General features: G+C 38.3%; 1 protein-coding gene across 1 annotated transcript in view; it reads left to right on the forward strand.

The window, feature by feature from the left end:
* The first annotated feature begins 2,707 nt into the window (after positions 1 to 2,707).
* The window catches only part of LOC140239321 (6-phosphogluconate dehydrogenase, decarboxylating-like), a 35,644-nt gene continuing 21,985 nt past the window's right edge, over positions 2,708 to 16,366 (forward strand). Inside the window, exon 1 of the mRNA XM_072319191.1 lies at positions 2,708 to 2,810. Within this exon, the coding sequence (XP_072175292.1) occupies positions 2,797 to 2,810 (14 nt within the window). The 5' untranslated portion in view covers positions 2,708 to 2,796. The remainder of the gene's footprint in view (positions 2,811 to 16,366) is intronic.

Here is a 16,366-nt window from a genome sequence, read left to right on the forward strand (position 1 = left end):
GCAAGCGCCTCTTGGGGGGGGGGGGGGGGGTCTGGGAGCATGCTCCCCCAGGAAAATTTAAAAATTTAGATGCTTTTTTGGTGGCATTTGGTGGTATTTAAAAGTGTTTTAAGATCATGAATTTTATACAATTTCTAAAGGAAAAAATGTTGTTTTTTATATTTTTCAAGACATAAATTGACCAAAATTAACATCAAACTCAGACTAGATCATATCAGGCATGACAGCCCATATATTATGAAAACATTTTTAGTGAAAAAAAAAACCACAAACAAACACATTTTACAATAGATCTAAAGATTAAGATGTTAAAAAAAAATGATACTTTAAGAATTAGGCTAGTGTGCCATTTCCTTCTTTTTTTTCTTTTGCAATTAGGTAGGGCCGTAGGGGCCGGGGTATAATCGATAAACACAGGGTCTCTAATGAATTCATGTCTCTAATTAATAGATGAAGGGATAAAATGTCGGTAATGAATACTTTGAACCGAGATAATAGATGGGGGGGGGGGGGAAATGAAGCAGTCAGATATTCAATGGTGATCAGGTTGAGACATGACACAGCGCCACCTACAGGCTCGTGTCATGGTGTTTCTTCAGACTTCGTGTCCGCTATCAGTGACTATGCTTGCTCTGGCATGCCCTTTTCACGCCAGCGTATTCTCTAGAATGATTAATAGGTATACGAAGAAAATGATCATATTCCTTTCGTGTCATAAGCAATACATGTCACCTGGCAAATGATTTATACATTCACTTCATCTTTCATCAATCGAATTATATGTCTTTTTTTATTGAAATAATTTATGAGACATAACGCCGCACATTATAGTGTCATCTGATTTTCATGCCATATATCAGAAGACAAATTCCCTGCATTCTCATAATGAACATTTTATATTTTCTGAAAAACACCATGTCCTATAGACAGATAAAACTGTGGAATAACCTTCCTTTTGGCAATCGAGAGTCCTATAGCTTGTTAAAACGTTGACAATAGGCTCGAGACGTATCCGTTTAAATTGTAATTGCACTGTACTAATGTGAAGAATTTGCTGATAAATCTAACAAATTCTATGCTATGATGCAGTGTTATAAAAAAAAAAAATAAATGTATTCATTATCACATCTTTAACTTCCTGTAGTGTGACTGTTTATCACGTTCAATACATGTACGAGTTGTACCTGGAAACATTTTATACAATATGCTGTATGATGAATATGATCATTATTAACTATATGGCAATCATCACCTTCGACATCATCGTCCGCATGTTTCATACTATATGGCCATGCAACCATAATTATAAATACCACAAATTGTGAACTTCTGCACTCTTCAGCCTTCTAAGGGCCTACAATTTCAAACCAATATATATATATTTTTTTCTATAACAGTGTAGTAGTCATGTATAAATTTTGATGTCATTATTTGCCGTGCATAGTTTTGTTTTTTTTTTTTTCCACTGGAGTGTAGACGTAAAGGCGCTCTCTCGGCTTATTCGATTTTTTTTTTCTTCAAAACCCTTTGTTGAAATTGGTCTTGATTGTAATTAAATGGAATCTATTCTTTTTTTGCTTTCTTTTACTGAACACATCTCTCATTTCTCTCTTCCTCATCCCTTTTCCCTTGCTGGTTTTCTGCATTTTCTATATTTTCATTTTCTTTTACTTTTTTTGTGTGCTTGTATCTCGATTCAGCTATCTCTCTGCACTTTGTTCTTCGTTTCTTTGTAGCCTATTTTTTTTTCTGATATCAATAATGATAAAAAAATGGCTTGTAGGCCCTATATAGCTTGAGTGCAAACTTAAACAAAACGACAACCCGCTAAAATATTCTTTTGTAGGAAGAGCATTATTGGTTGTAAAACAAAGCAAGTCATATAGAAACAAAGGAAAAAAAAAACACCTAAAGTCATCGAGAGATAGATAGGACCTCGCAATGTGGAAAATTGCCTTAATGGTTATTGTACAGTAATAGAGTATAGCTCGTATACCTATACTCAGGTTATAGGCTATATAGCTCTGATATAAGCAACCACTGCATTGACTCAAACGTTATTAGGATAAATCGATCAAAGCACAATAACTCATCAATTGGCTTTGATCACTTCAAGAAAGATTAGACGAACAAAATAGCAGAGAATTTCACCAAAATCGGACATAAGTCTAGAAAGTTATGAAATGTCCTGACTTCTTTTCATTTGGTATATTTGTTTCTCACTATGCTGGCTGAAGGCAATTTTTTTTCTTCTTCTTCTTCTTCTTCTTCTTTTTTTTTTTTTTAAACTTATTAAATAAATATAGGCCTATGAATCAAATACTCAGTAGATGCTTCTAATAGGACTACCTCATAAAATATTTCTGGTGTTAGAAAGAAGCTTCAATCGAATTATTTTCAAATAAAAGTCATATTTTTCTATTGTAGATGATATATGATAGTCTTAATCCAATACAATGTACAGCGTAGTTCATTTTTCCCCAGGGAAAGTTTTCAGAAGTGTAATGTATCTCATGACCGTGGAATGATCATAGGCGGCCAGCCTGAAACAGCTGATTGGACGTGAGCGCAATCAGCATAGTGCATGCACAGTGGATCGAACCACCCCTCCCATTACAGTCCCAGGAATTCACGCACATGTGAAGTTCCGGTGTCAACCTACTGCATTTGCAACACGTGAGGCTAGCTAGCTCTGTGTGTGTACGTGTGTGTGTGCCATTACAGCAAGCCCTTTCCGAAGCAAGCTAACTTCTGCCTTCTCTCCGCGGACAAACAACGAAGAAAATTACCTTCACCATGGCTGAACCAGTGTAAGCTTTCCGTCTCTTGTTCATTCGTATTAATAATTGCCTTAGCACATGTTTTGTTTTCCTTTCGTAAAATTTTATCATTTAGCTGATATTTTGCTCTCTAGATCCTTTGGACTAACACCCGTGCAGGGGGGTGTTTCATAAAGCTGTTCGTAAAGTTACGAACAACTTACGAGCGACTGGTGATCAGTTCTTATGCTGAATTATGGAAGTTCTGATAAGTATAATAGTGTATAGCACATCACAACTGATCACCAGTCGCTCGTAAGTTGTTCGTAACTTTACGAACAGCTTTATGAAACAGGGCCCAGGTGCAAGTACATAGAAGGTACAATAATACCTGCGGTTGCTGTACGGAACGGCGCTTCCGTGGATGCCCAGCCCTGCCCTAGCTCCTCATACGACACATGTGTAGCTCACCCGGCCCGGCTTTCCATGCTGGACCCTGGGCCGCGGCCGGGGTTCTCCATTCAGGCTCTTTGACTATCATGATCTATCCATATCGATGTCTTTCGACATTGAACATAAGAACCAGACCACTGTCCGACCTGCCCAAAGTTAGAAGGATATAATAATAATAAAATTAGAAAGAGAACAGCTGCAATGAATTGCAAAGCATGCTAGTTTTAGGCAGTTGGGATGAATGCAGGATCAGGAATGAGGAATGAGGATAAATTTATGTCAATGGCAATGCATCACAGTCACACACAGACATTAGTTATGCATTGTACAGTCCACACACAGACTACAGTGTGCAAAGCAGTGTCTTCCCATGAGCTTCATGGTCTTCCATATGATATATGAAGAGTTCTGACTTTTGCTAGTCACTTACGGCGAACCACGAGGGGCCATAGGGGTGGGCATCAGATACGGTATGGTAGCCCTACTACATATCGACCACCCTTATTGAAACCGACCGCGTATAATTCGCGCACTGAACACTTACATGTAGTACGCACTTCTCTGCGCGCAAAGCACATAAAAATGGATTGGCTTTGAATGTAGATTAGGATGGTGTGGGAAAACGCGATAATTCACTGTTCATTAATGGTTTCAATCAAGGACAAAATTTCGAATGAATATTTTCACCGAATCGTAATGACAGCACAATGTAATGTCTATGGAAGTTTCTAAAAGGCTTCTAAAAAGCTTCGTACAACACGGTGTTCAATACAACTCGGTTTACGTGCATTGTCAATGCAAAATCAGCAGTCGATCCTAAAAATGCGATTTACCGCGGGGAGCTGAAACGAGGCCACGCAAGTTCGTCGGCGATATTTTTGCACTGAAACTTCGAATCGAAAAGGGAACAACGGCATTTGATAGAGCTGGATTTTCTCAATCACGTAGGTCAAGTTTTTTACGTGAATTTCAGTGTTAAATATTCCTATCAAGCAAATAAACATTAGGCGGTCGATTAGTAGTAGGTCCAACCCTACTGTTTTTGTGTGTGTGTGTGTGTGTGTGTGTATGTGGGTATGTAGGTAGGGGTTCCACTTCAGCAGGTTAGCACCCTCCTTTTTGCAGTTACTTGTTACTTGTTGCAGTAATCCCATTCGCAGCTCCAAGGAAGCTATACCGGGATGCAAATCGTGTCATGTGCCAATGGAGGTGCCAAAGTGACAAGGTTGTGTGTGTCTCTCTTATGTACAATAAAAGTGAGAGTGTCTGTGCAAGTAAAAACATTGGTCCCTTTTTGCAGCATGTGGGACCCAGCAGGAGGTTGCATCTTGTTGATGAAGGGCAGTGCAACCTCTCTGAACGTGGCTGGGTTTGGAGTGAGTACCACAGATCCTGGTAAATTATTCCACAGTCGAATTGACCTTGGGAAAGTTGCAAATTTGAATGCGTCTATTGTAGCTTTGGGTATGACATATTTGGCTGGGTGGTCATGTCTTCCGAAGTAGGTTGCTGGTATGATTCCGTGAGGAAAAGGCATGCAAACGAGTTGATGATGTAATCGATGGAAGAGAGAGCACTGAGAGAGGAGCCGGCGAGAATGGAGGCTGTCCCATCCTAGGCCTGAAACCAAGGTTGAGGAGGATGTTGTTCTCCTGTAGTCACAGTAAACGAACCGAGCCGCTGATCTTTCTACCTGCTCGAGTAAGTTAACGGCTGTGACAGTGTGAGGGTTCCATGCCTCTGAAGCGTACTCCAGTTGAGGACGGACTAACGCTGTGTAGGCTCTGGATTTAACCTCTTTAGAGCATGGTGACAGAGTTCTGCGAACGAGGCCAAGTGTGCGACTTGCCTTATTCCTGATGTTCTGGCAATGCTGATTCCATCGCAGGTCTGTAGTCACTGTCACTCCTAGGTATTTGTATTCTTTGGCCCTAGGTATTACATCTTTGCCAAGACGGTACGTGTAGGTGTGAGGAGTGCGTTTACGTGTGATGGAGAGGACAGCACATTTTTCAACATTAAACTTCATTTGCCATGTAGTAGACCAGGATGACAGCTGCAGGAGATCTTTTTGCAGAACATTCTGTCCCTCAGATAGGACAGTAAATAGAGGACCCCAGTGAATGAATGAAGTGGGATCTTTTACATGTGTGAATCATGGCTTTTAAAGATAATATAAAGTTTTGGTACCTCAAAAGTTTCCCTGAATTTCCTTGTCTTACTCTTAGTTTGTGTTTTAGGTTAAAGTACCTTTCATATAACTAACACTGTGAGACTTACTCGCCCCAAAGTGCTCTCATGTCTTAGTAATCATGCAACTGGTCGCAGTTGTCATGCAATAATGGTTTCGTACAATACATGTACTACCTCGTCGCCGTATGGCGGCGGCTCTGGTACCAAACCATTATTGCCTGATTACTAAGACATGCAAGCACTTTGGGGCGAGTAAGTCTCACAGTGTTAGTTATATGAAAGGTACTTTAACCTGAAACACAAACTAAGACAAGGAAATTCAGGGAAACTTTTGAGGTACCACAACTTTATATTATCTTTAAACTCTCACAGGGGTCCTCTATTTACTGTCCTATCTGAGGGACAGAATGTTTTGCCTCTTACTAGAGGGGACGGAATGCTATAGGTAATACACTGTATACACAGCATTATTCAGTGAGAAACAGGAATCGAACTTGGTACCCGTTAATCTGGAGGCAGATGCCCCACTGACTGAACCATATCACCACCCTAGTTGTACAGTGACACTTTCTTTTGAAGGTTTTCACGAAGTTATTAGAACAACTTGTGTGCATAGACTCAAAGTTGTCTGAAACCAAACCTAATTAAAGTACCGTATGTGATTCTCTTCTTTATGGGGGGATTATATGTGTCCCTGGCTGCTGACCGCTTGAATCAACTTGAGTTCCAAGTATTAACACAGAGCGGGCCTTGAAATGTTCCTGAAAAGATGATTATTTTGCACAATTTAAAGGGCATGACAATACCCCCCCCCCCCTTTTTTTTTTGTATTAGGGAATGGTTCACATAATGGGCTCACTTCAGATTTGCTTAGTCATGCTACGTGTAGTACTAGCCTAGCCCGACCAGACCCCGTGCGCTAAGCTAGCACGGGGTCTGACGGTGTGTGATACACATATCTACGGAACCCCATACACATATCTACTAAACCCCTCGAACACGGCCACACAACAACAAAACTATTGAAAATTTCTACATTCTTTTCACAAATTTTACGAATCACTCACGTGAATTGAGATACTTGGACTATGAGCATGGTATTTCAGTTCATAGTGAACCCTCACGCAACATACACTGAGCAAAAAGTCCAATCTTAACCCGGAATGCTGTGATCATCGCGCGGCCATTCAAAATAAACCTTTCCCAGCTTTGGATGCAAATTGCGCTGCTAGAGTTTGTACGCCCGCGAAGTCGACAGCGCCCTCTTGACTTTGCCCAGTGCTGCGCCGACATTTCAAATTATTTCTGCAATTTCTACGATTTCTGCAGCGTACAGGATTAAAAAAGGTGCAATTTTTGGTAAGTTATAAAATGAGTATATCAATATCAAAAGCTGAAAACGGTAAATAGATAAAGTTTTCACCTTATGTAGTCTTAGTAACAAATATGGTGCAGTAAATTCAAAATCGCGTCGGCGCCCCGGAATACAGAGATTACGGAGTGTCCACACCGTACAGCCCTGTCGCGACTTACACTTGTGTACAGCGACAGGGCTGTGTATAGTTAGTACTAGCCTATATGAGTTCCTATAGCACTCTGAATAAACACATAATTTCAGGCGCTGGAAAAAAATGACTACCGGTAAGCCATTTTACTTCAGTGCTCCTGTATGCTTTGACAGGCAAGCAGTTGAAATGTGTGATCAGGGGCCCGTTTCATAAAACTTGTCATCAGTAACAAGTTGTCATAGATGTGACAAGCTACTGAAATCCTTGCATCTGATTGGCTGAGAGCAAATTTGTCATAGAAATGTGGCAAAAACATCTGCAATGTTGTACTACGAGGTGTAACATTTTCAAAGGAAGAAATACAATGTATGCATGTTGAATTACATGATTGAAAGACTATTCTGCAAACTTCATTTTTGTAAGCAGTGGTAAATTTGTAAAATTATCAAGCATTTTTTTATAGTGTAGCAACAACTGTGCAATCCTGTTTTTTTTTGTGTGTGTGTGTGTGTGTATTATAAATTATGCAAAACATTTTTTCCTACAATGCAGATCTTCACATTATATGTGATATACACTGTAGCTGTCATGAAAAATTCATTCTATGGTTTTGGCTATGAGTAAGCAGAATGGTCATGGTGCATTTAGTATGCAGCTCACATTTCCAAGCATAGCATCACTGCAGATTTTTTAACCACTTCCTTGTTGAAAGATCTGCACTCTTTACAGGAAGAAAAGAAGGAGAGAGGAATGAACAAGTGAGGAGGAAGGGAAATCACCAAAATCAAATAGTTACCCTCAAATGGAATGTGCAGGCTACAGTCTTCCCGCATTGAATACAAAGTTTCTATTCCTGCCCCTGTAGACAATCATGCAGTATGGTACTCAATGGTAACAATGCGTTGTCTTGGCTGAGTGGTTCCTGTTTGTTCTTTTGTATGGCATGCTGTGAAAAGGAGTTTCTTGATTTGTACGTGGATCTGATTGCCTTGTCCTTGTTGCTGATTTTTGTAAAGCATTGTCTAGGTGTGCCCCTAGTGCTACTGAACTTTCTTGAGTCCAGATACAAAATAAACATGATGGTATACTAGTTCTACAGACGATGGTGCAGTCTATTTCACGTAATGATGATGGGTTTTGAAGTGATATAGGCTCAGAGAAAAGAGAGAGAAAAAATGCATTATTTTGGCGTACTTGCAAATGCTGGGCCAGTTGTAAAATACAATGAAGATATATTTGTGCACGACACTTATGGGTGAGATACAATTGTACAGTGTTTGTCAGATTTATTTTTCTCAGAAGCTACGACTAGCACTGCTGCATTTTGTTTTTATTGGTATTCTTTGCTGCAGGTATTTCTTAATCTTTGTGTGCAAAATGTAACCATCATGGGCACATTCCTTGGGAAAATTGTTGTTTGGTTTTTTTTTTGTGTGTGTGTGTGTGTGTGTGTGCAGCATGACAACTTGGCTTAAAGGGCCATTCCCGACGATTTTCATAATTTCACATCATGTACATGTAGTACATAAATCAACAACTCCATGTATAGATTCGTGGAATTTGTTGTGGTCCTTGAGCAGAGAAACCAATAAATTGAAAATCTTAAACAAATTACACTGAACAGTGTTGATGACATCAGAGCCTCATTATATATTTCAGAAATGTAGCAGTGCAATTCCATTACAAGACCACTTGCTCAAGAAGTTCACCTGTGAAGAATGTATGCATGCCTTCTTCTTTTGTTCTGCTTCCGTGAGCCCCGACTCATGCATTATTATGGTGAGGCTGCCATGTCGTCATCCTTGTTCATTGCACTTTGCCATAAATTTTGAAAACATTCTCATTCCTCATCCCAATCACTATAATTTCTGAAACTCTGTACTCAGTTTAGCTGATTTATAGTTGTTCAAATGTAAAAGTCTGAAAATCACCCGGAGGTCCCCTTTAAATACTTCATTGACTGAGTTATTCATAGTACATACTGTAGAGAATTTGTGTCCTTTGACAATAGCAAAAGGAAATATTGAAATCAACGCGAATCAAACTCAAATACCAACTTTTCTGGTTTCATGAGGAAAAATATAAGTGATGCAAAGCAACTTTAGCTTTGATCACGTTTATGTCATGAAACATCAATTTTTATTGGACAATTTACAGTAACTTGCGTAGAAATGAAATGCACATGAAATCTACTTGGAATTTACTATAGATACAAAAGTGTATACATGCGGTATAAGTTTTCTTCAATTTGTCTCCATCTGTACAAATGAATTTGTAAAATTGATAATATATACTTCGTCCCATTGGAATTGAAAACGCACAGACACACTGACATACATTGTACAGGTAATCCACATCACTTCAAACTCATAATATTGCATAGATCTCATCTAGGGCACACTCGCTGGAAAAAGTTGACCTACAGTGTTTTGTTTTGTGGAGCATGTCGGCATCATGCGGATGTAAGCAGTGTAAACATACTAAACATCAAAATTATCCTAATTTTATAATCATGAGCATTTACTTTTTGTTTTGTGTCTGGTGGCATGATAAAAGTCAAGGAAGAATTTGCCATGCACAAGCAAAGATTATAAAGTTCACACCTGAACAAATTAGCTTGGTAGTGTTTCCATTTAATAGCTACATTACACGGTATGTTGTACAGGGTACTTTGGTTATGACAAACACTGTGCAGTTATAATGAAATTTTTGTGATAATGAAGTAAAAATTCAGGCCTCCAAAGTCTTATCTGATATTCAAATATACTTTATTTGTTCAGTTATAGTGGCATTTTGTTCACAAAAGTTTGTACAGGGTTGGATCCTTTTGAAGTGGTCTTCTGTGAGATATAATATCTTTATGCATCAGTCACAAAATGCACTTTCAGAGAACTCTTGCAGGTAGTAAATTCAGGACAGTGCAAAAAAAAACCCACAAAGTTTTCTTGTTCCAAGTTTGTAAAAGTTGCTGAATGAGGAAGCAATTTTGAGTAAATTGCACACCTCGGCTACTACACTTGTACATCCTGTTTGCTTTTATTTGTGTCCCTGTTCAATACCCTGTACATAGTCTGTGATCAAACAAAGGAAATGTTTTGAAATTCCTGTATGCAAGCAGCTTCTGTTTGTGTGTGCAGCCAGATGAATGAAAGGTTAAAATACTGCCATTACTCCGTGAACAGTTCTCACATTTTTCATTTATCAGTGTATGAAGTCACTCTAGTGAACCAGGAATCGTTTGTAAGCAAGATTTTTGTGTACTTAGTAGAGGCAGTCATTTTTAAACAAGCCTTAGCCCAGTCAATTTTTGTATTAGACTACTACATTATGTGCAGTGTGTAACATGTACATTACACATGTTTAATGTATGAATAACTACGCAATTATACAAAACTCTCTATCATATTGTGTAGTCATTTTCTTGATAAAAAAACAAAACAAAACTGCCCTGTCCTTAGGTAATTTGTGCTGTGTTTGTTACCTGATGTCCACAGAAAGGATGAGCTGTAAATAGAAGTTACAACTGGGATTACGAAATAAAATGTTGTTGAAAGTGTATTTGTATGAAAAATAAACCAACCTTCCCCCCCCCCAAAAAAAAAAAAAATAAATAAATAAATAAATAAAAATAAATAAATAAATAAAAAAAAAATAAAAAAAAATAAAAAATAAGGAAACTTAACCGTAAGCCTGACTGGTCCTGGAATTTTAGTACTTCTATCCTAAAATGACACCTGGCATACACTTAAGTTGTAAGTTTGCCACAATTACAAATGTATCTTCCTGATTACCGTACTTTTACAATTTAAACATGAAATGTTATAATCTTAGTCAGGCTGTTTTGAAATTATCAACCAAAGTGACAGAAAATAAATCCTAGATAATGTGATTTGGTAATTCCGTAAATTTTCTTTGATAAACATTCACATAGAATTTTGAATGGCAAGCACTCTTCGTACAGAAGGAAATGATATGGTTTTTCATGAATGTATTTTCTATTTTTTGATTGACAGATTCTTACTGGCAATTACGCTTGTGTTTTCATTATCTTTTCAATTTGAGCACATCGGTATGATATTTATGGGCTTAAGGTACATTAACCAGATTCATGACTTTAACAAGAGATTTATATATGATAGGATGCTTTTTTTTAGTATTGCCAATGCCATGTGGTTGGAGTCAAACAGGACAGACCTTGGACACATATTTGTCACGGTGACAGTGCACTTTGCGCTACCGCTATAAGATTAACAAATGAGTGGATGATTTGACTGAATTTCATTCAGCAAATTGTGGGCGAGATAGCACAATGTTTGTTTAAGGTGTGCATGCAGTGGCAAATTAAAATAGAGAAAGCGAGACATGTTGGAGTTCATTCTAGGGTAAAATGACATGCTGCCTAAAGGCACCCTACTGTATGACCATGGTAGAAGGAAGATGCAATATTAAAACCAACAACTCTTCTTGTGTTAGAGAGGTATACAATGATGATAGGGGTGATTTGTTTTTCTGTAGCATTTTTCTAACACATGATCTTCAAAGCTCATGAAAATATATTTCTCCAGTCACTGAAACAGAGACATGTGTACCATTGTACACTTTCTACAAAGGGACAGTGATTTTCTGTTCAAAAGAAGGCTTTGTCTACGTATTTCAACGAATCTAGGATTTCATTACACCTTGACTGGAAAAAAAAACTTCCATTTTGCTTTAGACTTTGCACACATAACAAAAAAAAATAAAAATGTTTGCATAGCTGCTTTCCAATTTTTTGGAGCTCCGTAAAAAAAAAAATTGGTGTCAAGGAAATTAGAATTCTTATCAAGTTACATTAAAACACACCCAAAATTAACTCTTTTTAAAAATTTGTTTTTGCAATGCAGGGTGAAAACCAAAATAATTGTGAATCATTCTTGTGCAAAGACACATGAAAATCACATACTATTGCGATCTTCATCATAATGCAAAAATGAGGCCATCTTGATGCAATTTGCCTTGCATAATGTGTTAACAGCATGCAAAACAAAACAATATAAGACATGAGATTTTGAATCCCATGATGCAAGTCACCATGCACTATAGGTATGTGTAGGTCCAGGATGAGGGTGCAGGAAAGTTACGTGTTGATCAATATTTAGGCATGCATGGTTTCAGAGATTTAAAGTACTGAGCTGGCAGCCAAATTATTTCTTTGGGCCAGTTGTGATTGGCAGTGAATGAATTTGATTTTTACATAGTGATAAAAAAACCCTGATAAATCATGGATGTGAATGGACCTCCCTTCCCAGGGAATCATTCCAGCCAGGCCTCCCTCGTTCTTGTGTACATAATGTTTCTTCCAACCACAACAATATTCAACTTCCTCCTGGGTACCTATGTTCATACAGTGTTTCCTCAGCCCTAGGCTGTGGTGGACATTCGATGAAAGGATTGATGTTTTAATGTTACCATCACTGGAACTGCTCTCGTGCTAAATCTGCCCAATTGAGTGAGATTTGCATTCAGCTGAAATATAAAAAAAAAGGAAAAAAAAAAGTAATAGTAAATGCAAATTTCCTGTAGTAGATCATAGGGCATCTGTCCTGGGCCCTGTTGCATAAAAGTTGAGATCAAACTTAAAAGTCAGAAAATCAAACATAGTCTCTGAATACTTGATTCTGATTGACTGATACCTGATTTATTAATTTCAATCAAAAAATTTAAGAAAGTGCAGCCAAAAGATCTCAAGAAAGAGATATTTCAAAGATAATGTATGTTGTACAGTGTATATTGTGTGCCAATGGGCCAAGTCGATCTTGCACATTTGAAGTGAGGAAGCAACTGTGTGTGGATATTCCGAAGGCTATCTTTAGTACCACCAAGCACTGATTTGATTGCAAACAGCCAAATGTTCGCACTCACCGGACCTCGATGTAAAAAGCTAATCATATTATCAGCCCACATTCCTGTAATTGTGTAGTCAGTAGGAGCTGGCCTTAAAGGGATGGTTCAGATTAGGTTGAGATGAAGCTTTAGGTTTTCAGTGTTTTTTGATGATTTCTTGAGATTATGAGAAACCTCTTATGAAATATGAAAGAGCATACAATTCTAAGAGGAATTCAAACATTTTAGGTATGTTTTGCTGTGACATGCCAAGGATCTCTTCATAGCACCATCCTGGCTGAATTTGACTTTATTTTACATTGTCAAAACAGACAACCTGGAGAATGGGGAAGGCTTATAGTATAACCCTTTTGTGAAGAATGGATGTCCATACACGATTTGATAAATTCATCCTTTTTTCCTCAAACCATCATGCTCAAAACACACCTGGCAGTCATGCCGATTGTGAGTACCCACGCAAATCTGTCTTTGTTAGTCCCTAAAAAATTCATGAATTTTGGTGAGATGTATGGCTTGAAATCTGCATGAAGTGTGTGGAGGCATTTCTTGGGTGATGCCTCATTCTGTGTTCTCTGCCCGAGGGCTCACACAAAATGTGCACGGAGATCTGCAGTGAAAAAAAGGTAAGGAAGAGATTGCGGATTGAAATCTACCACACGTTCTTTCCACTAGCTTCCCTGAGTGACTCGTCGGCCATTTCATCAGGGAAGAAATTGCACTGCAATGTACACCACCACAGAGCAATTATGTGTACACGTCTCAATGCATAGCCTGTGCAAAGGTGAAAGGGGGGGGGGGGGGGGGAATGTGGGTGTGAAAAGGATGAAGAGTGGGGATTATGCCCTCCACCTCGTAATACCACTCATAAATCTACATCCATCGCTGCATGCTACCTGACACTACATGTATGTGCAAGAAAATTATATATGCTGTACATGAAAATGTGTAGGTACACACTGTCGTAAGCACATTGTATACATCATAAGCTCAACCCCTCCGTGAAAAACCAATCTGAGGGGTCAAAAGCCTTGTATGTGAATTATTTTAAGGCATCGGGCTTGAATAGAGCATTTCTGTAATGTAATCCAAAGTAATGGTGTTCTTTTTTTCCTATTATATCATTATAACGAACCCTGTTATTCACCTGCTCTTTCCAATATACAGTTTCCTAGGCAGGATTTTACTGAGCATTCATCAGTTATTGCCTAGGTAGGGCACACCTCCAGCAAACTTTGTGGTTGGTAAGACAACCTTTTGTGCACAAAACATGCATACATTACAGAAGCAGTACGTAGATCACATCTTGCGACATAGCATTTACCTTTAATGAATTGCAAATCTCCTAGGAAATATTGCAAAATGCAAGACCTGGGGAAAAAGGAAGAGAAAGACCAGGAATAAATGGCATTTATCAGAATGCTATCAGTCATTGTGTAAGCTGAAATTTGGCCCATTCTGCCACCAGGTGTTACATGTTTTCATGTGGAATATGAAGGAAATACAAGGGTATGCCATTGAGGACTACAGTCCAGCAATGCCTGAATGAGCCTGAACAAAGTCAGGAAACAAGATTAACATTTGTGTGTGAAAGGAGGGGTGGTGTGACCTGCAATTCCACTTGAATTGATGCTCCGGCATGAATACTGATACAAAAAAATCAGTGACGTGAGGAATATTTGGTATTGGAGTTCGACTCTCAACCAACCGAGTGCTTCGGTGAACCTCAGAATTTTTCAGCGGTGCAATCACAATGATGCTGCAAAATATTTTGTTGAATTTAATGGAAGTCAGACGGCACACAAATATTGGTACGAGTGTGCATGTGTGTGTGCTTCTGTGTCCGTGTGTGTGTGTGTGTGTGTGTGTGTGTGTGTACAAATCAAAGGTCAATTTTTATCACGGTTCATTACTTACAGGATATAGTCCAGTCAAAATACGACAAAAAGTGGGTTAACCCACAACTAATTGCAACAGAAACGATTCCACTTGCATTTGACCCGGAATAGCTATTAAAATAACATATTAAAAGTTCCCTAAAATTCGAGTGGTGGATCAGTGTCTAATTTGCATAAATTCAAAATGGCCGCCATACAACCTATTCATACCTATATCTCGGGATATATAACCCACAAAAAGTAAATTCCGGTGTCTAATCCTATGTTTTTTAGGTCAAGGAATACAAATGTGTTATCTTTAGCAACTTTCAAGCATCCCTTTATATAGTTTTTGCATATATTTGCATATAATTACATACAAAATGGCCGCCATATTGCCTGTGCAAGCCCGTATCTTCGTATATCAGTAATGTAGTACACTCAGGAATAAGTCGCTATATATCTGGACATAAAACCCGCAGAAAATAGATTCTGGTGTCTATACCTTTGTCTTTTTAGGTCAAGGAATACAATTATGATATAAGCAGTAACTTTCAAGCTTCCCTTCATACATTTTCTGCATATATTTGCATTTAATTAAATGCAAAATGGCCGCCACAATGCCTCTACAGGCTTATATCTCTATCTGTAAAAGGTACCCAGTGATGGTGTCTGTGGTCTTAATTTTACTGCTGAGAATCACTGATGTAGAAAACGTTCCACTCAGGAATAATTACCTATATTTCACTAAAAATTTGCATATATTTATACATAAATCTATTCAAATTAAGAGTAGCTTAAATCCACAAGCTACTCTACAAAAGTTTCATGAGTTTGGACATTAGATGACGATCTTGTCATATCAGGGTACCATGTCACTCACTCACTCTCTGAATAAAAGACTCAGGGGTCCAGCCCTCATCCGAGTATCTCAAGTTTCCCTTCCTTGCATGTTTACAGACTATTACTTGGGAGAAAGGAAATTGGAAGACTTTGGGAACCTGTAGGGCCATATCTTGAAGCCTTTAGGGACCTCCAGGGCCCAGGGAGGCATGATGTCCATATATGCATGACACTAGTGATAAATGCACCTACAGTACTAAGTTTGTTGTAAATTTGACCATGACGTGTTTTCAAAAGGAGGATCAAAAATCAAAAGTGGCCTCCAATAATTTGGTCCCAGCCCAAAGGCGGCCGCACCTAGATCAGATTTGAGGTGCCTTTGGGCATCCTGTGGCCGGTGGGGGGGGGGGGGGGGATGGTTCCCATTTTACCAATATTCTACCAGCTTTTTTTTAAGATGAAAGAGTGAAAATTTGCCCCTATTTGGCACTAGCCCCAAGGAGGTCACCCCTGCATCTGCCACAATAATCTTAAAAGTATGCTGATACACTCACTGATGTATTTACTCAATGCTCTTCTGGTTTTATAAAAGCAGCAACTCTAGATAGAGAGGGGGACATTAGTGCCCACACGTAAAAAAAGATATGTACATTATCTATATATAAAATATATATATATATATATATATATATATATATATATATATATATATATATATATATATATATATATATAATGACGAAGTAGACTGGTAATGCATTTCAGTCCAACAGTGCTATTTATTCAGACCAAATTTTCGACGAATACATTTGTCTTTGAAGGTCGACAATTGCAATTCTGAAGAAAGACAAAT

The sequence above is a fragment of the Diadema setosum genome, chromosome 15 (genome assembly GCF_964275005.1).
Source record: "Diadema setosum chromosome 15, eeDiaSeto1, whole genome shotgun sequence".
NCBI classification, from domain to species: Eukaryota; Metazoa; Echinodermata; class Echinoidea; order Diadematoida; family Diadematidae; genus Diadema; species Diadema setosum.